Source organism: Stomoxys calcitrans, chromosome 4 (genome assembly GCF_963082655.1).
Source record: "Stomoxys calcitrans chromosome 4, idStoCalc2.1, whole genome shotgun sequence".
Classification (NCBI taxonomy): Eukaryota; Metazoa; Arthropoda; class Insecta; order Diptera; family Muscidae; genus Stomoxys; species Stomoxys calcitrans.
The window spans coordinates 184,014,160-184,035,446 of record NC_081555.1 but is presented as its reverse complement, the minus strand read 5'-3'; the positions used below and the strand labels follow the sequence as shown (position 1 = coordinate 184,035,446).

General features: G+C 38.5%; 1 protein-coding gene across 6 annotated transcripts in view; it reads left to right on the top strand.

The window, feature by feature from the left end:
* The window catches only part of LOC106088334 (uncharacterized), a 200,752-nt gene that overhangs the window by 84,605 nt on the left and 94,860 nt on the right, over positions 1–21,287 (top strand). For all 6 annotated transcript variants that reach the window (XM_013253799.2, XM_013253797.2, XM_013253795.2 and 3 more), the window contains one exon: positions 14,232–15,464. In XM_013253799.2, coding sequence (XP_013109253.2) covers positions 14,232–15,464 — 1,233 coding nt within the window. The remainder of the gene's footprint in view (positions 1–14,231; positions 15,465–21,287) is intronic.

Below are 21,287 nucleotides of genomic sequence, written 5' to 3'. Positions count from 1 at the left end.
GGAAGGAAATTGAAAATGTTACAAATTTGATTAGGATATTGTACGTAAGACACATACACTTAAGCCCACAAACACAAACAAACAAGTCTTACAACATAGACCGTCAGTCACTCTCTGTCGGCATGCCGGATGATATGCAAATACGTTCGTGTTCCATTACACAACCCCTCACGGAACTGCTCACCTTGGAAAATGGAAAATTTCTCTTCTCCCAGGGAATTCAGTTTTCGTGCTTTTGGCCACTTAGTTGAAATGAATTGCAGACTCATAAATACAAAGTCCATTGTCGATGCACACAAGCACACGAAAAGCAATTGCCATACCAAAAAACGAACACAAACTTAAACTACACAAAGCGAAAAGAACATCAACATCAACTGTTATTAGCTACAGCATATTTTCTAATTGCTCCTCCATTCGAAGATAAATAGCAAACACAAACATTAATTTATAATAACACCCAGTGTGCTTAACGCCTTTAAACTACTCAAATGTCCTTCCAACAATGCTATAGAATGGCAGTCTTTACCAATTCCCTATTACTAAACAACAAATAAGCAGAAGAGAAAGAAGATCTTGCAGATGTTATAAAGAAAGGTAAAAGTCCTTTAGGACTTAAGTCATCGACACAGTGTTGCTTGCGCAAACTTGCATTTATACACTTTGGTCGTGTGTGAACCGTCGTAAACGCCCTCTTTCCCTTTTATACCCACCATCATTGTGGGTATAGTCATGTTGTCATTCCGTTTGCCACACATCGGAATATCCATTTCCGACACTACAAAGTATATGCATATCTAACCATCGCAAAATCCCAAACTCTTTAACGATGCTTGTGTGCCTGAGCATCCGTCAGTTGTAATCATGCATTCAGCCCTAAAAAATTGAGATATTGAACTGAAAGATCTACAAAAATCCATATTTTCCATATGCAGGTTATGTTCTTAAACCGGTCATATCGTACTACATTCGGAATAGCGGCCATGTAGACCGATCTGCCGATACAGTGTCTTAAGTCCTTAAAATCTTCACTCATTACTCAATTTCTCTGAAATTTGGAACAGAGAGTTGCACTAGACTCCAATATGGTCTATATTGAACCATATTTGAATAAAGCTGCAACATATTTGAAAAATATTTCGAATGCTTCGACGATCATTTGATTACCAGTCTTTGAATTCCGTTGAAGTACAAGTCATTTTTAACAATTGAAGAAAATTTTTGTCACTGCTTCAGACAAAAATGAAACTAAGCTCAAAGTCAAGATACGTATTGGAAATTCCCAATCCATCTGACAACTGCAAAGTTTATATTTTTATCCTGATATAAAAAGAGTGAATGCAATATGAACAGGCAAATGAGAGTTCCGTTTGCAAGCCTGTCCCCTTTCAACAACCTCCAAAGGATGGGGGAAGATTCGCTTAATTTGTAACGCAACAAGAAATACATTTTTTTCGACCCTATAATATATAAACCATCTTAGCGCAGAGGTTAGCATGTCCGCCTATGATGCTGAAAGCCTGGGTTCGAATCCTGGCGAAACGATCGGAAAAAAATTTTCCAGCGGTGGTTTTCCGCCGCCTAATGCTAGCGACGACTTTGTGAGGTACTATGCCATGTCAATCTCTCCAAAGAGGTGTCACACTGCGGCACGTCATTCGGACTCGGCTACAAAAAGGAGACCCCTTATCATTGAGCTTAAACTTGTATCGGACTGCACTCATTAACATGTGAGAAGTTTGCCCATGTTCCTTAGTGGAATGTTCATGGGCAAAATTTGCAATTTGCAATATATATATATAGTTTGTAGTTGTTGAAAAATCTAAGACGATCTATCCATGTCCGTCCGTGTGTCTGTTAAAATCACGCTACAGTCTTTAAATATTGAGCTATACAGCTCAAAACTTTGCTCAGATTCTTTTTTGTCCATAGGAAATTTTTGTCCATGAGAATATTTGTTGCCCTTCGAAGATTGCATATATATCGGACTATATCTTCACAAAGCCCTCTAATAGACCGATCTGCCGATTGAAAGTCTTAGGTCCACTAAAACTGCTCCACAGTGTTACACAGCGTTCGTAGCCCAAATTCTTAACTCGTGCTGCGTCGACCCGAAATGCTTGGGGTTAACCAAGTTTGTTGACGGTAGTCCTCTGACCTTCACTAAAAAACGTCTGCATTTTAATTCGCACAGCACCCAAACGATGCGGATCGTGCCCTCCTCAAAGAAGACGTTAATCTCCCTTTTACATTCCAATTCTGCTCGTGACCTTACCGTCTTGGTTGTTTTTGCCCTTATGGCCAGTTTACTGTCCGTAAAGATGTTTTACACTCGACGTTCTTGCGTTAGAACCACACCACCTCATGCACTCCGTGATCGTCCGAATTTCCGACTACAGAACCATATTATGGTCAGGCAGTCTAAAACAGATCTGTCCCAGGGTTCTCATGTAGACCCCAGGCCTACTCTATGCTCTAGATTCGATCCATCTGTGTAACATGAGCTTTCAGATGGCAATACTAGGGTTCCGTCAATCCAAAACTGTTCCGATGGTATCAGTGCCTCGTTCTCGATCTCAAGTGTCATCTTAGGTATCCGATCGGAAACCTCTTCACCTCCTTCCAGGTTTCCTATCGTGGCCTCGATTAAACCGCGATGGCATGACCTGCTCCTATCCTCTATTCATTCTCCCAACGCCTAAAGTCTCATAGCCGCAATGGCTGCCTCTCACTGTATCTGTATGTCCATGGGTCGGATATCTAGAATAGTCTCCAATGCTCTAGTGCGCGTGGTCCTCAACGCTCCGCCTATGCCAAGATAACATGTTCCCTGAACCTACTGAGACGTTAGAAAGTATCGGTCTAATCACGTCCCTGTAGAGCCTCGGATTCACGCCCCATATCGAGCCTACGGCCCGTTTGTTACGACGACATTATAATAGTCCTAAGGGATAAGGATCCAAACCAGCTATACAGAAGGGCCGAAAGGGTCCTGCAGATGGCATACGACTGGACTAGACCCAGGGGTCTCAATGCAAACGCAAAAAAGACCAAAATCTGTTTGATCACGAGGAAGATAAAAGTGATAAATTGGTCCACCATTGTCTTCCTCGTTTCCTCAATAGAAGGATTTCGATATCTGACATGGTCAAATACTTAAGAGTGATCTTGTACGAGAAACTAAACTTGAAGTGTCATATTCAGGAGCGTACGGAAAAGGCTCGCTCACTCCCCATATCGAGCCTAGTGTCCAACATCTGTGAGCCTTCTCGGTCCGCTCCTGAATATGACACTTCAAGTTTAGTTTCTCGTCCAAGATCACTCCTAAGTATTTGCCCTTGTCAGATATCGAAATCCTTCTATTGAGGAAATGAGGAAGACAATGGTGGGCCAATTTATCACTTTTGTCTTCTTCGTGAACAAACAGATTTCGGTCTGTTTTGCGTTAGCATTGAGACCCCTGGGTCTTGTCCAGTCGTATGCCATCTGCAGCACCCTTACGGCCCTTCCGTATAGCTGGTTTGGATTCTATCCCTTAGGAGTATTATAACGTCGCCTGCGTAGCAAGCGGGTTTAAATCCCTCCACAGTCAGCAACCGTAATAGGTTATTTATGGTGTTAACCCATTGGAGTGGCGATAAAATGCCGCCATGTGGCGTGCCCTGAGCCTCATTTTTCCTTATATTTATGTTGTGCGACCCACAATTTCTCCATTATCTATTAGTATGTTCGTTGATATGCCAAAAAAGGTGTCATATAATCGATCTCCCGATTTAATGTCTAAGGCCCATAAAAGGCGTATTTAGTAACCGATTTCACTGAAATTTAGTATAATGAGTTGTATTAGACCTATCTCGACATGGTGGAGATCAGACTTTATTGAGATATAGCTGCCATATGGTCCATCAAATTGTTTTTCCGTCTAGATCAGTGAATTGTATTAGACCTTGTTTAGTCAAATTGGGACCATATTTCGATATAGCTGCTATGGGCTTATAAATGATGCATTTTTCACAAGATTATGACGATATATCGACTTAATGCCTCTTCTCTAGTATTTGCTTCGTTTTCTCTTAAAATTTACCTAATTTGACTTTATTCAGAGTGCTAGGTGGACTGTCAGTTTTGATTTCCCAGGCCTATTATTATGAAAATATTTAATAAAGAATTCATTCATCAGCACCATTGTCCCTTGACAACAATTTAGACAAATCTTTGCTGAAAATGGCATGTTTTGCGCCAAGACTAATTAAACTAATTCCTAACTCATTTCAATAAGAGGTTGGTCAATTTTTCACTTGGTTGCAATCACGTTTACCAAGGGATCAGTTTTCGCTACACACCAGTGCATATGTACACATTGACAGCTTGCATCGAGAAATCTGGTTGTTCGTTTAAATTCGCTAGGACATTATGCAGTGACGTGTCTGTTTCTATTTTGGCTTTAAAAGCTCAAAAGGATGTACGTGCCTGGGTTATTTCCGCAACTGAAAGTTCATGCAGTATTCAAGAACCACCGGAATTGCCCTTGGACCGTTTGCTAGTCCTTCCCATCATCATCGACAGAGGCGTCTTTATTTAGTAAATTGTTCTTTACACTCGTTCATTGGGGAAAATGTCAATAATGTTGCCCCACAGCCAACGACACATCATAAATTTACATTTACAACAACCCACTAACAAAAGGAAGAGCAATAACCACCGAGGAATAAATTCTGAAGTGTCCCATTCTCGATCGTCTACACAGCGATGTGTGTTTTTCTAGCACCAACTCGTATCTATTTGCTTGTATTTGTTTTGCTCAATCCTTAAATGCGAGTATATTTCAAGTTATATGTGTTGGAACAAAGTGTGTTCTTCAATATGCACATATATATGGACGATTGTACATTGGGTGAGGTCGAATGCTAGCATAGGACAAAACAAATATCAGAAACAAGGTTAAAGAAATTTGTGAAACAAAACATAATTACAATGGGTGAAATATGTTTGGGTCTATGATAACTCCAGAGACAAAAAACATCCCCGCAGATGTCGGAAGAGTGTTGATATAAATTTCAAGTTTCTTGCCTGTTAGGGCGAGATCTTTAAATTTTACAATTTTGGTTTGTTTCTCTTTCGAGACGAGCTCAATGATCGGAGATTGCAAATGAAGAAGGAGAGCCAAAAATAGCAACACGCAATTGAAAAAATTTTCGTGATATTTTTTTTAGTGTAGTGACTCAAAGTGCAGGAAATCGAGACATTCCTCTTCCTTATTAGTTCCAAGTAGCGATTGGTTAATTGCGTCGGGAAATTGTTCTACAACTGTGACACATGATCTTATAATTTAGGGCATGGATTTGTCAAGTAGTTAGGAAAAACATATCCAATAGAGTACCGATAGGTTCAGATTTCCCCATGTCTAGAGATGGTCGATGGGTGGATACCTAAAAGATATTAGAGCGGTAAATTTGGTAAATACCCAAAAGCTGGGTATTTATAATTTGGCAGATATCTTTGGTATGAAAACATTTTCTAAACAATATTTGAAGATTTCTTATTCTTTGTATATAAACTAAACCTTCTAATCTCATAAAATCGGAATTTAGTTACATATAGCCGCTATGACTTATCTCCAGACTTAATGTCTGAGGCAATAAATTGGTAATTTTTCATTCGATTTCGATGAAATTTGGAACAGTAAGTTCTGATTGGTAGACCTCTACCCTTGCACCTTTTTGTTGAGTATCGCGCAGATCGGACCATATTTGAATATTGCTGCGATATAGACTGATCTTCCGATATAGAGTATTGATCTCATAAGAGTAGCATTTTTCATCCAATTTCGGTGATATGTGTCGCAGTGAGTTTTGGTACTCCTCTACACCTTTTTGTTGAATATCGTCCAGATCGGACTGTACATGTACTCAAAAAAAAAAAAAGGAGTAAAGGGGTTCCAAATCTCATTGTTTTAAATTTCATCGAAATCAGTTGAAAAATGCTCCTCTTATGTGCTCAATACTTTATATCGGAAGATCGGTCTATAGTATGTATCCGGTAGCTGTATCCAAATCTGAACAAAATTCAACAAATAGGTGTATAGATAAATATCGGAACTCAATGCGCCAAATTTCAACGAAATCGGATGGAAAATGACAAATTTATTGCCTCAAGACTTTAAGTCTGGAGATCTGTCTATATAGCAGCTATGTATGTTTATAGCTATGTCGTGTTTATATTCAAGGTATACGAAATCTTCAAAAATTAATAAATATCCAAACAAATACCCAAAAAAAGGTATTTTTTTGGGTATATCCATCCCAGTGTTCACATGTACCAACACTGGAATTTGGGTTTGTGGTTTATTTATGTGGGATTTTATCCTTTTGTCGTGCTACGTACAGAATAACAATGGCCAAGGACTGAAGTGCAAACAGCATAGAAAGCGAAGCTACAAAAATCTCCAATAAATGAAACCTGCCCTAAAAACAAGACATCAAAGGAGAGAAGGAGAAAGTGAAGTGAATTATATGAAATGATTCAGGATTAAAGGCAAATTAGGAAGTATTCACTGTTGAATACGTCTAAGTAAACACAATACTCATGTAATGATGTGTGAGTGTATCGATATATGGAGTCGCCCATCATAGCAAAAGTCAACAGTGGCGGAGAGGGATAGAAAAAATGAAAGCTATGTTGACTCCATGGGAGATGCCATGCCACGGTGTTCGTTTATTTTCCCCTGTGCATTGAGTATGGAATCATGTGAATTGTGCAAATCGAGAAAAGCTAAATTTTCCCATGGATTCCATTGAAGTTGCATTCCACAGCGCCATGGGGAGCCTTTCTTAATTCTCTAGAAACTGTTCACTTCTAATAAGACTACCTTTGTGAATTTATGATTTTTGATGGAATTGGAATTTTTTTTCTATTTTTCTTTCTCTTGTGTGTGACATGCGTTTGTCTGTGTTCAAATGAGGAAGAACATGTTCATTTCAAAAAATCTTGTTAACCATTCTTTTTTTTTCTTGTTGTGAAAAAAAACCGAAAATCCTATTTTGCGGCAAATTAAAACAAAACGATATGACTTGCTTTATATATGTAAAGATGACGCGTTTATTTTGTGGTTACTTTGAACACATCTGAAGTCTCTAAAAGAAAAAGAAGTAAATTTGTTAGAATTTGAGGGTTTGTTTCAATGTGTTATTTATATTTATTACTAGCTGGACAGGGCCCGCTCCTCTGCGCCTTCTTTAACTCTCTAATATCTATTTAGGGTGGGGAAACTTCGCCCGAATGTCGATATCGTGCTACTGTAGCCTATGACCGCTTATGACTCTGAACGCCTGCGTTCGAATCCTGCCGGAACTTCGGACAAAATTTAAAGCGGTGGTTACCCCCTTAATGCTGGCGACATTTGCGAGGTGCCATACCAGGCTATAAAAAACGCCCCTTCTCGTTGGTAAACTCAACTTAAATCGGAAAGCACTCATGAAAGATTGCCCCTGCTCGGTTCCTTCTACTCCCAAATGCCTTTCTTTGGAGCCCCATATTACTGTATTGATAAATATTTCGGGTTAAGGGGGTATTTCGGGGTAGTCACTTAACCATCAAAGTAAATATAAGATTCGTGCTCTTCTTTCAAAAACATTTCGTATCAGTCCCATAATGGCATGATCGGTAAATAAGTTGTGTTTTAAGGTGGGGTGGACCCTAGGGTCTTTGTCCCGAAAATGAATATAAATTTCCCGAAAATCAATAAATTTCCACCCCACATATCTTTTATAAAATAGGGAGGTATTTTAGGGTAGGGCGGCTCCCCAAACACATGGCCCTATATTGTCGTGATTGGTCTATATGTAAACTGGGCAGTGGATATCAATGGATATCAAATTCGTTTTCTACTCTCAAATACCTTTTATTTCCCACATTACCATAACGGGTCAATTAATCTATTCGACGTATTTTTAGGAGGAAAAGAGCCACCTTGACTTCAACGCAAATTTTAATGTCATATTTTTTAATCTACTCCCAAATATCTTTCATTTGAATCCTGTAAAGCCATGGTCGGCTGATGTGCCCATTTGGGGGTATTTGGGGTGAGGCTACCTCCTATTACTTGGACCTAATTTTTTATTGCATATTTGTAATCTACTGCCGGATACTTTTCATTTGAGTGCCAAATTGATAGGAACGTCGAATATTTCTGTTAAGAGGAGTTTTTGGGTTGGGGCGGCCCGCTGGTTATTTGGACCCAAAATTTAATATAATATTGATTTTCATTTGATACCCATATTGTGCCCATCAGTCCACTTTTGGTATTGGGTGGAGGTTTTGGGGTAAAGGGGAGGGTCAGCAATCATCCGATATCTAAAAATTATATAACCTATGTTTCCTTTTTTTGATTCTACGAAACAAACAAACAAACCGAGTCTCATGATTGGTCATATGCCCATTTGGGGAGTTTTTAGGGGGTGGGGTGACCCCCTACACTTCGATTCGTAATCTGCTCCCGAATACCTTTCATTTAAGCCCCATATTGCTATGGACGACCAATTTGTCTGTTTTTAGATATTTTGGGGTTGGGGCGACTTCCTGGGTACTTGGACCCAATTTTAATACCATATTCGTATTCTACTCTTCAATACCTTTTATTTAATATCCATATTGTCTTTATGGGCCCACTTTTGATTTTTGATTTTGGGTGTTTTTTTGGGGTAACGGGGAGGATCCGCCCCTTCCGAAATCAACAAATTATAAAAAATTTTTCTTCTTTCTAACCATATTCGTAATCTAATCCCGAATACCTTTCATTTGAGTCCCATATTGTCATGATCGTCAAATAAACCTATTTTTTGGGGCTTGGGCGGCCCCCCAGGTACTTGGACCCAACTTTTATTATGAAATTCGTACTCTACTCTTGAATACCTTTCATTTGAATCCCATACTGTCCCGATCGCTCCCTTTAATTTTTGGGTAATAATTTTGTGGTAAGGGAGAGGGTCCGCCCCTTTCACGATATCAAACAATTATATAGACTATGTTTCCTTCCAGACCAACCTACACAATCTGTGAAAATTTCAAGGTAATCGGTTCAGCCGTTTTTGAGTCCATACGGAACAAACCGACAAACAAACACAAATTGAATTTTATATATAAGACTAGCTGAACCGGGCCCGCTCCGCTGCGTCTTCTTTCACTCTATATTTAGCAAAATTTTCCTTTAAATATTTATTTTCGACAATTTAAGAGCTTTTAGTGAAATTCCATGCCACGAAAATAGTATTTCGCTTGTTTAACAGTTTAACAATATAAGTGCCTTTATCTGAATCCCATATGATCTTTATTGGTCTACGAATTGAAGTTTGGATGTAAAATGTACTCCATTCTAAAAATACTTTATTTAAGCGCCATATTCTCTTGATATCTGATTTAGGGATGTTTTCGGGGGTGAGATGGTCCCCCAGACACTTGGCCCTGAAAAAATATCAGCATCGTGGTCTTCTTTCAAATACCATTTATTTAATCCCCATATTGCCATTGGTTTAGGAAAGGCGTCCCCCAAACACATGACCCACGTTTTCTGATCTCAAATACCTTTCATTTGAGCCACATATTGGCATGGTCGAAAAATGTTTACCCTTTGGGGGGTGTTTTGGGTTAGGGGTGATGCCCTAAATACATGGTCCTACATTTGGATATCAAATTCGTATTCTACTCCCAAATACCTTTATGGTATTGTTTGTGGGGTATTTTAGGAAAGGGGTATACCCCCAGAATATTAGTCCCGAAAGTGGGTATCAATACCTTTCAGTTGAGCTCCACATTGACATTGTCGGTAAATATGCCCGATTTAGGGGTGTTTTGGGGATTGGGGTGGTCCCCCAAACACTAAGCCCGGAAAATATATCAGCAACGTGCTCTATTCTCATATAACTATATATCATTTATTTGACCCCATATTGGCATTGGCCTCAAAATTGGATATCAAATTCGTCTTCTAATCTCATTTAAACTCCTTATTGTAAAAGTCAGCAAATATATCCGGTTTGGGGTATTGGCCCCAAAAACTATAAATATTTAGTTCCACTCTCTTTAAGACCCAAATTGTGTTGGTGAGCAAATACTTCCTATTTGGGGATTGTTGTTGTGGGGAGACGTCCTCTAGACAGTTGGTCCCGAATATTGATATAAGATACGTGGTCTACTCCCAAATATCTTCAATTTGAGCCCCATATTTCCATATTCGGCAAATTTGACCAATTTGGGGGGTTTTTGGAAATATATATCGGATTCCTGTTCTACTCTAAAAACCCTGTTATTTAAACTTTATATTGCAACTGTCAGAAAATACTATTTCGGTGGTGTTGTTGGGGTGGGGTGGCTCCATAGACACTTTTCCCGATATTGATATCACATTTGTGCTTTACTCCCAAAGACCTTTCATTTGAGTCCCATATTGCTGTGGTCGTAAATTTGTCGCCTTTGGGGGATGTTTTTGCAGAGAGGCGGGCCCCAAGCACTTGGTCCCATATTTGGATATCAGATTCGAATTCTACACTCAAATACCTTTTAATTAAGCCCCATATTTCCATAATCAGTAAATGAGTCCTGTTTGGGGGATGTTTTGGGGAAGGGGTGGACCCCCAGAAAAGTGATCCCACATTTGGATATTAGATTCGTATTCTACTCGCAAATACATTTCATTTGAGTCGCATATTGACATGGTCGGTAAATATGTCCGATATAGGGGTGTTTTGGGGGTTGGAGAGATCACAATAACACATGGTCCGATAATTGGATTTTAGATACGTTTTCCTATTCTAAATGCCTTTCTTTTGAGTCCTATATTGTCGTGACTGGTAGAAGTATATGATGTGTAGTTTTTAGGATGGGGCGGCCCCCCTAGGTTCCCCATCTGAAATTTGAATATAAAATTTTTATTTTTAGGTACAAAATTTCGCTTAAATCGCATCTCCCATCTCCGAGATCTGACGTTTCTAAAATTGGGGTAAGGGGCAGGGTCCGCACACCTCCTCCCCCTTCAGATATCAAAAAATGTAGTACCCTATTTTCACCACGGGATCATTATGCACCGTCTGTGAAAATTTTAAGAAATCGGTTCAGCCGTTTCTGAGTCTATGAGGAACACACAAACAAACAAACAAACAAACCTACAAACACAAATTGATTTTTATACCCACCAACGAAGGATGAGGGTATATTCATTTTGTCATTCCGTTTGCAACACATCGAAATATCAATTTCCGACCCTATAAAGTTTATATATTCTTGATCAGCGTCAAAATCTAAGACGATCTAGCCATGTTCGTCCGTCTATCCGTCTGTATATTGAAATCACACTACAGTCTTTAAAACTAGAGATATTGAGTTGAAACTTGAACAGATTCTTTTTTTTGTCCATAAGCAGGTTAAGTACGAAGACGGGCTAACTCGGACTATATCTTGATATAGCCCCCATGTAGACCGATTTAGGGTCTTAGCTACACAATTTGATACAATTTGGATCAGATCGGTTCAGATTTGGATATAGCTGCCGGTCTGGTCCTCCGATTTACGGTCCTAGGCCCATAAAAGCCACATTTATTATCCAATTTTGCTGAAATTTGGGACAATAAGTTGTGTAAGGCCCTTCGACATACTTTATTAATTTGGCCTAGATCGGTTCAGATTTGGATATAGCTGTCATATAGACCGATCTCCCGATTAAAGGTTTTGGGCCCAAAAAAGGCGCATTTATTGTGCAATGCCGCTGAAATTTGGGACAGTGAGTCGTGTTAAGCCCCTCGACATACTTCTGCAATGTGGCATATATCGGTCCAGATTTGGATATAGCTGTCATATAGACCGATCTCTGGATTTAAGGTTTTGAGCCCATAAAAGGCGCATTTATTGTCTGATGTCACCATAATTTGGGACAGTAAGTTGTAGTAATACTTTCGATATCATTCTTCAATTTGGCCCAGAATTGGATATTGCTGCCATATATTGTAGACCGATCTCTCGATTTACGGTTTTGGGACCATAAAAGGAGCATTTATTGTCCGATTTTGCCGAAAATTGGGACAGTGAGTTATGTTAGGCTCTTCGATATTTATCTGCAACTTGGTCCAAATCTGTCCAGATTTGGATATGGCTGCCATATAGACCGATATCTCGATTTAAAGCCTTGGCCCAATAAAAGGCGCATTTATAATCCGATTTTACTGAAATTTGACACAGTGACGTATGTTAGGCTTTTCGACATCCGTGTCGTATTTAGTTCAGATCGGTTTATTTTTAGATATAGCTACTAAAAAGATCAACATTTTGTTTTACACAATTGAACAATGACTGGTACTTATTAGGGTTTGGTCCAAATCGAAACATATTTCGAGATATCTGCTATGGGGCATAAGGTATGCATTTTTCACAGGATTTTCACCGAAAAGTGGTTTACATATATACCTGAGGTGGTGGGTATCCAAAGTTCGGCCCGGCCGAACTTAACACCTTTTTACTTGTGATATATAAGAAGATTATTTAAATGCTTTATTGATGGAAGAAGACACGAGTTTGAGACGATAGATTTATAAATTGGCTCTACATGACAGTTAGTTTAAGTGGAAGAGGTAATACTAATTGGCAAAATAGTTGCCAAAACGAAAATGTATTGGGACCTTTAGAATTCAAATCGGTAGATCGGTTTATAATGAAGCTACATCTAAAGGTCGCCTAAATCTAAATACTCTTCATCGATTTGCCCCGTTTAAAATCCCGAATGACCTGCATTGACAAGAAGTATCCGTGCAAATTTTCAAGCGAATTGCTTTATTCCTTTAGGCACTATCACATTTTACACAGGCGCACATGGTTAGATCGACTTAAAATGTCATGACGATCAACATTATATATATATATATAATTTAAAGGGTTACAGATTTAATAACAATCTTTAAAATTTATAAGGAAACATTTTATATGAGCAAAGATTTTTAAGTTGAAATTAAGGATTTTTTTTCTTAAATGGTAATTATTACACTGTGAACGAATTGCAGGGTCATGATCTGGGAAGTCAGTACTCTATTCCAATGTGCGTGGTACGTTATTTCAATTTGCTATGCCTCAAGAACCACCTGTACTAAATTTCAAAAAAATTCAAGTAAAAGGTGGAATCTGTAAGTTACAAATTCGAAACAGGAAGTGAATCGGAATCTGTCGGTGTGAGTGACCAAGGGTCTATTTCATCCCATTTTGGGTGTTACAAGCAATGTTACTACTAACACAAAAACAAAAATAAAATCGATTTCAATCTCGAAATTAACTGAACCATTTAAATTTCAGTTTAAACTGCTTCAGCCATGAACATGAATATATCAATCATAGTTTTTTGTAGAACGTGATTGAAAAAATTTTCATTTACAATATTGAAACATCAATTAGAAAAATTATTGAAAATGATTCAAATTATCTATTAATTAGAGCAATTACTAAATTAATTAAATACATTGGAAATATGCAAATTAAAGTCGTGCACAATTATAACTGAATGCACCCGTTTGGTCGTTTTTCAACTTACAGTGCATATAAATAAGTAGAACGTTGTTTCAGTTGCCAGTGATTACTGTCATATTTCAACGAAATAAAGAGTGAGTGAGTAGAGAGAAAATGAGAGCAACAAACCTATTTTCCTATGGTTGCTCAGATAGGTTTAAATAGATGTCGGTGGTGATACAACAATTGTTTATTGTGGCTGAAGTTAGAAAAGCGTTTTTATACCTACCACCTAACACCAAAGTAAGGTGTATATTAATTTTGTCATTCCGTTTGCAATACATCAAAACATCCAGTTTTGAGCCTACAAAATATATATATTCGACATAACGGCCTCTGGGGTGTGGACTAAGCACCCAAGAGAAGTTTTAGTCAAAGGGATGATATTTAATAGTTAATATGTTGCAAGTTTTGCTATAACTTTTGCGTTTCCAGTGATATTGAAAATAGCTGGATTTAATATTACGCCAATACTGTTAGTTACAAATCAACCTTCTTATTGATAAAATAAGAAAATATTCACCATGATATTGCGACGTTGTGATAATGCCACTCATTTCAGTTCTTTCCTTGAGTGTTACATAATGTCAATTATTTTCGGTTCATGCATTTCATCATTTGTTTGGAAATTGTGTTCATACAGGATTTCATTACAATCTCATTGGTTATATTTTTTTTCTTTTGTCTCTTTGCAGTGTCAACGGATATTAGGACAACAACCACAACAACAACAACAACAAATACTGATTTAAATAATTACTACAAAGCCATGATTAAATCTGCAAAGTTCAATACAAAAGTATCTGGTCGAACGAGAGGGACCATAGATGCTTCACCGACTGCAATGACCCTTCTTTCAGATGCCAACAAAGGCAGCAGGAGCAAGAACATTCACGAATTTCATACTGCATTGCAACTCAATGTTGTTACCACAAAAGCCAGAGGGCAAGCACCAACCGTCAGTGTCAGAACACCAGCAGAAACAAAGACAACGATATCATCTGCACCTGAGTCCATTGCAATTCAAAGTCAAAGTTTGCACGAAACATCACCAAGCCGGCCCCGAGTAGAGAGCCAAAGGTTTGCACACAACCAGGTTCAGGGGCCATCAAGTGACACCTACAGCCACAGCTTAAGCCCTTTGCCCACGGGTGATAATTATGACGCTGTTATCCCAGCAACACATGCAACAGATTCTTTGCCCCAAACTACAGAGAAACTGAGAGGTGTTACTGCAACGAACCATGTACAAATCACCATCCTCAATGGTGACATCATCAACAATGACAGCAAAACCCTTAAATATCCTAGAGTAGAATCAAATGCCAGAGAATATCATGGAACAGCAGAAGCATCAACAGAAATCTCCACCACAAGGCAACATACGAGACGTGCCACCAGCAGACCTGAGGGTATTCATGCTGTGCATGAAACAAATCAGAACTACAACAATGGACAAAAAGGACGAAACTCCAAACCAGAACTGGCCATCAAAGCAAAAAACTCGTCTATGACAAAAACTAACCCTGCCACCGTAATCAGTAGAAGCAACAGCAACAGGAACAGCATTACCCATGTAACAAGCACCAATAGCTTTGACGACGATGTCATCCCAGAGATGACCAGCATCAGCACCGCTGACGACAGCTTTTTCGTTACACATACGCCGGAGGTGTATTCTCCTCATCTGCAGAGTCGCCACACAGAGTTGCTGCATTTGGAGTACAATCAATTAAAAAGACCAGCCCTTCTAGCCTCCACCTCTCCATCTATTTCGTCGTTGCATCGACGAGTGAGACAAGTGGAGGAAGATCCGGTGGACAAGTGCCGTTTGTTTGAGCAGGGCGATCCCGAAAAGATGGAGCTTTACAGCCCAGATTATCCCAATGTCTATCCCAAGAATATAAATTGCACGCGTGTCATAACAGGTGAGTGCCTACAGCATAGCCATGAACATCAACCACAATAGCCTTTTTGTGGGGCAGGTTCATGGAATCCCTCATTACCCATAACCTAATCCTTTGTGGTGAACTCGCGATGCATTTCCCTGCGAGACCAAATGCAAGCAAGCTGATCTTAATTAACATAACAACGAAAACATTTGCATTCCATCTGTACTTGTCCCATGTCATAAGCCTCACAACTGTCAATGCCTTATGTGGGCCTTTTGTCAATGTTGGTACAATAATAAGAGCTCTAAAGCTCTTATACTTTGCAGGTTTAAGTGCAATTAGTTGCAGGTTTATGGCCGCTTGGATGCACACTCTCTGCTTATGCATTGACGATTGCGTTTCCTATGGAAGTCGAATGTGCAGAGAAACCCAATTTTAATTCAATTGAAGCACAACAAAGATAAATAGCTCTTTGTCGTACTCGAATGGCAAAGATTGAATTAGACATAAAGAAGTCAAACTGCATTTAATTACAACCATGAGGCTAGCTTGAGACCACACTTAACAGGGTGGAAACAACAGATTCTGGCAATGCATTGTTACAATACATACAAGTCCTTTGTTTAAAGTTGGTAACAAAGTGTCGAAAAACAAAAGTTGGTTTTGGGATTTTGAAAATTTCAGTTCAATTCAGTTCTAGTCCAGCCTCTTGATTCACAATAAGTCAAAACAAACGATTATTGCATAAAAATATATGCATACATTAACAGTCTCATTTGAACTACATTTGCTGCAAGTTTTAGACCGTGTAATTTTCCTCTTACTGCACTTCCAATTCGTATGTTCCATTGCGATTTTTGTCTTCCTTCCGACCACTTTATTGCTAATCGTAACATTTTCCATCGCGCGCTAAATATCTTGCCAGAACACACCAAAAAGTGTGAGTGCGAAAGAGGAAGCACCCGCTAACGCCCGTGCATATTTAATCGGTCCAATATTGGTCTATATTTTGTCTGTGTGGGGATTGAAAATAGGCCATATCGTTTCATATTTGGATATAGCTCCCATATATACGGATCAACCGATATGACTTCTAAAGTCCCTAGAGGGCGCAATTATTACCTGATTTCGCTGAAATTTTGCAGTTCTAACTTTGACCATACATTCAAAGGTTGGTCCAATCCAAATCTTTACCTCTATATAGCTCTCACATGTAGCGATTAACCGATTTGAAGTCTTGAGCCCCCAAGGACGTAATTTTTATCCAATTTGGCTGAAATTTTGCACGATGACTTCCGTTATGGCTTTCAATGTACATGCCAAGTTTAGTCTGAATAGGTATATAACGGTATAATAACCTAGCTAAGATTTTACAACCGTTGACTACCGATGTCCACTTTATGACTATTTCAGAATAAACTACATTCACAGTCGTGGTCGTTTATATATGTAAACCACCTTTCATCAAAATCCTGGGAAAATTGCATACCTTACGTCCCATAACAGATATATTGAAATATGTTCCGATTTGGACCAAATATTAATAAGTACAAGACATTGTAAAATTGTGTATAACAAAATATCTAAAAATAAACCAAACTGAACCATATACCACACGGATGTCGATACGCCTAACATAAGTCACTGTGTCAAATTTTTTGTGAAATCGGATTATAAATGAGCCTATATGGAGAAAAGTTGCAGGAAAATGTCGAAGAGCCGAACACAACTCACTGTCCCAAAGTTCCGCGAAATCGGACAATTAATTCACCTTCAAAACCTTAAATCGAGAGATCGGTCTATATCGCAGATATATTCAATTCTGGGCCGATCTGGGCCAAATTGAAGAAGGACGTCGAAGAACCTAAGACAACTCACTGTCCCGAATTTCAACAAAATGGGATAATAAATGCGCCATTTATGGGCCTAAAACCTTAAATCGAGAGATCGGTCTATATGGCAGCTATATCCAAATCTGAACCGATCAGAACCAAATTGAAGAAAGCTGTCGAAGGGCCTAAGACAACTGACTGTCCCAAATTTCAGCGACATCGGATAATAAATGCGCCTCTTATGGCTCCAAAACCTAAAACCGAGAAATCGGTATATATGGCAGCTATATCCAAATCTGGACCGATCTGTGCCATATTGCAGAAGTATGTCAAGGAGCTTACCTTAACTCACTGTCTCAAATTTCGGCGACATCGGACAATAAATGCGCCTTTTGTGGGCCCAAAACCTTAAATCGAGAGATCGGTCTATATGGCAGCTATATCCAAGTCTGAACCGATCACAACCAAATTGAAAAAAGCTGTCCAAGGGCCTAAGACAACTCACTGTCCCAAATTTAAGCAAAATTGGATAATAAATGTGGCTTTTATGGGCCTAAGACCCAAAATCGGAGGATCGGTTCAATCTGGTTCAAATTGACGAAGGATGTCGAAGGCCCTAACACAACCCACTGTCCCAAATTTCAGCAAAATCGGATAATAAGTGTGGCTTTAATGGGCCCAATACCATAAAACGAGAGATCGGTCTGGGCCAAATTCAACTGGGATGTCGACTGGCCTGATACAACTCACTGTCCCAAATTACAGCAAAATCGGATCATAAATGGGACTTTTATGGGCCTAAGACCCTACATCGGCCAATCGGTCTATATGGGGGCTATATCAAAATATAGTCCGATACAGCCCATCTTCGAACTTAACCTGCTTATGGACAAAAAAAAAAAAGAATCTGTGCAAAGTTTCAGCTCAATATCTCTATTTTTAAAGAAGTCACGCTACAGACTTCAACTGACAGACGAACGGATATGGCTAGATCGTCTTAAATTTTTACGCTAATCAAGAATATATATACTTTATAGAGGGTCGGAAATGTAAATTTCGATGTGTTGCAGACAAAACGAATAAACCACCATCCTTCGGTGGTGGGCATAAAAAGATTTTCTTCGAAATTAATAAAAAAATTGCAAATTGTCAAAAAATAAAAATAGATTTTTTTTTTTTTTTTAAAAAATATTATAAAATCAACAACATTTTAGATATAAAGCAAGAAAAAATCAATCTTAACAATAGTGCATCATAACATTTATGTAGGAGTGTGGAAAAGTTAAATTACCACAACATCCCAACTAGTGTGACCGGTTGAGATGTTTTTCCAAACGACATAAGGCAATACAAATTTCATTGAAAATTTTTAAACAAAAATTTATTTAAATTTTCTCAACAGAAAAAAATTGTATTCAAATTGTTACTTCGAAAATGTGATTTCAAGTGGCCCAGGGCCCTCGCCAAATTTCCAAAATGGTGCATTTTTTTTTAATTAAATTTTGTCCTATGTAATATTTCAATGAAGTTTTGTTTGTAGAGAAAATTTCATAGAAATTTTGTGTGTAGAAAACATTTTATCTCAATTTTGCCCTTAGACAAAATTCCTTGGCTACGTCCCTGATGGGAGCAATATCTAAATCTGAACCAAATTCTATGAAATTCACTTGCGATAAGAAGACTCATGAAAGAAACCTTCGTGCCTAATTTCGCTAAGATCGGTTGACAAACTACGATAAAATTCCAGTTTTAGTCCAAATCGGACAAACAAATGTATATGGGAGATATATCCAAATCTAAACCGACTTCTCCCAATTTCAGTAGGCGTCATCTCTAAGTCAAAAAATATGCCTGTAATAAATCTTTACACAAATTAAATCAACATAAAGACAGACCCACGGACGGACAGACAGACTGACATAGCTAAATTGAATCAGAAAACGATTCAAAGTCGATCGGTATGCTTGTTAAATGGGTATCTCTCTTCTTTGTAAGGCAGTAGTGGTGTAGGATATAAAAATATTAAAAATGTGCACCCTTTTTTTGAATGAGCTCAGATTTAAAACAGTTTGAAAGTCCATACCCAGAATTGAGGACGAAATAATTCTTAAGTATTTTAAAATTGTTTAGTATTATAAAGTAAAATAAATCTGGACCAAATGACCCATTTGCAACGGCCTACATCAATAAGAAGTCTCTATGAAAAATTTCATACGGACGGATAGCCTCTTTCGTTCGAACGCTATCGTAATTTCGGGTATCTGTTGAACGGATGGATGAACCATGACTTAACCCATTAACGACGAATGGGTAAACAAATAGAACTGTTTTAGAAAAATTCGGCCGGGCCGAATCGTATATACCCTCCACCATAGATCGCATTTGTAGAGCTCTTTTCCCGATATCTCTTTTAGGCTAACAAAGGACAAAAGAAAATAATTGCTATAATATTGGAGCTATATCAAGTTATCGTCCGATTCGGACCATAATTGTTATGAATATTGGAGACCATAGTAGAAGTCATTGTGTAAAATTTCACTTAATTCGAGTAAGAATTGCGCCCTTAAGGGGCTAATGAATTAAAATAGAGAGATCGGTTTATATGGGAGCTTATCGGGTTTTAGACCGATTCGGATAATACTTAATACGTAGGTTGAAGGTCAAGAGAGATGCCGTTGTACAAAAATTCAGCCAAATCGGATAATAATTACCCCCTCCGGAGTCTTGAGCCTCCTCAAGATCCCATATCGATTTATATGGTAGTTATATCAGGTTATGTATCGATTTGGACCATATTTGGCACAGTTATTAAAAGTCATAACAAAACACGTTATGCGAAATTTCAGCCAAATCGGATAAGAATTGCGCCCTCTAGTGGCTTAAGAAGTCAAGATTCAAGATCGGTTTATATGGCAGCTATATCAGATTACGGATCGATTTGGACCTTATTTGGCATAGTTGTATGAAGTATATTTTGTTATACAAAACACCACATGCAAAATTTCAGCCAAATCGGACTAGAATTGCGCCCTATAGACGCTTAAGATGTCAAGACCCCAGATAGGTTTATGTGACAGCTATACCCGGCTATGGACCTATTTCACGCCACTCAGCACAATTGTTGGAAGTCATAGTAAAATTCCTCATGCAAAATTTCAGCCAAATCGGATAAGAATTGTGCCCTCTAGCGGCCCAAGAAGTCAAGATTCCAGATCGGTTTATATGGCAGCTATATCAAAACGTGGACCGATATAGCCCATTTACAATCCCAACCGACCTACACTAATAAGAAGTATTTTTGCAAAATTTCAAGCGGCTAGCTTTGCTCCTTCGAAAGTTAGCGTGCTTTCGACATACAGACGGACGGACGGACAGACGGACGGACATGGCTAGAACGACTTAAGATGTAATGACGATCAAGAATATATATACTTTATGGGGTCTTAGACGAATATTTCGAGTATCGAATATTTATACCCTCCACCCATCCTATGGTGGGGGGTATAAAAATTTCATATCATAAAGGGTGATTTTTTTGAGGATAGGATTTTCATGCATTAGTATTTGACAGATCACGTGGGATTTCAGACATGGTGTCAAAGAGAAAGATGCTCAGTATGCTTTGACATTTCATCATGAATAGACTTACTAACGAGCAACGCTTGCAAATCATTGAATTTTATTACCAAAATCAGTGTTCGGTTCGAAATGTGTTCATTCACCGTAACGTTGCGTCCAACAGCATCTTTGAAAAAATACGGTCCAATGATTCCACCAGCGTACAAACCACACCAAACAGTGCATTTTTCGGGATGCATGGGCAGTTCTTGAACGGCTTCTGGTTGCTCTTCACTCCAAATGCGGCAATTTTGCTTATTTACGTAGCCATTCAACCAGAAATGAGCCTCATCGCTGAACAAAATTTGTCAAAATTTGAACACATTTCGAACCGAACACTGATTTTGGTAATAAAATTCAATAATTTGCAAGCGTTGCTCGTTAGTAAGTCTATTCATGATGAAATGTC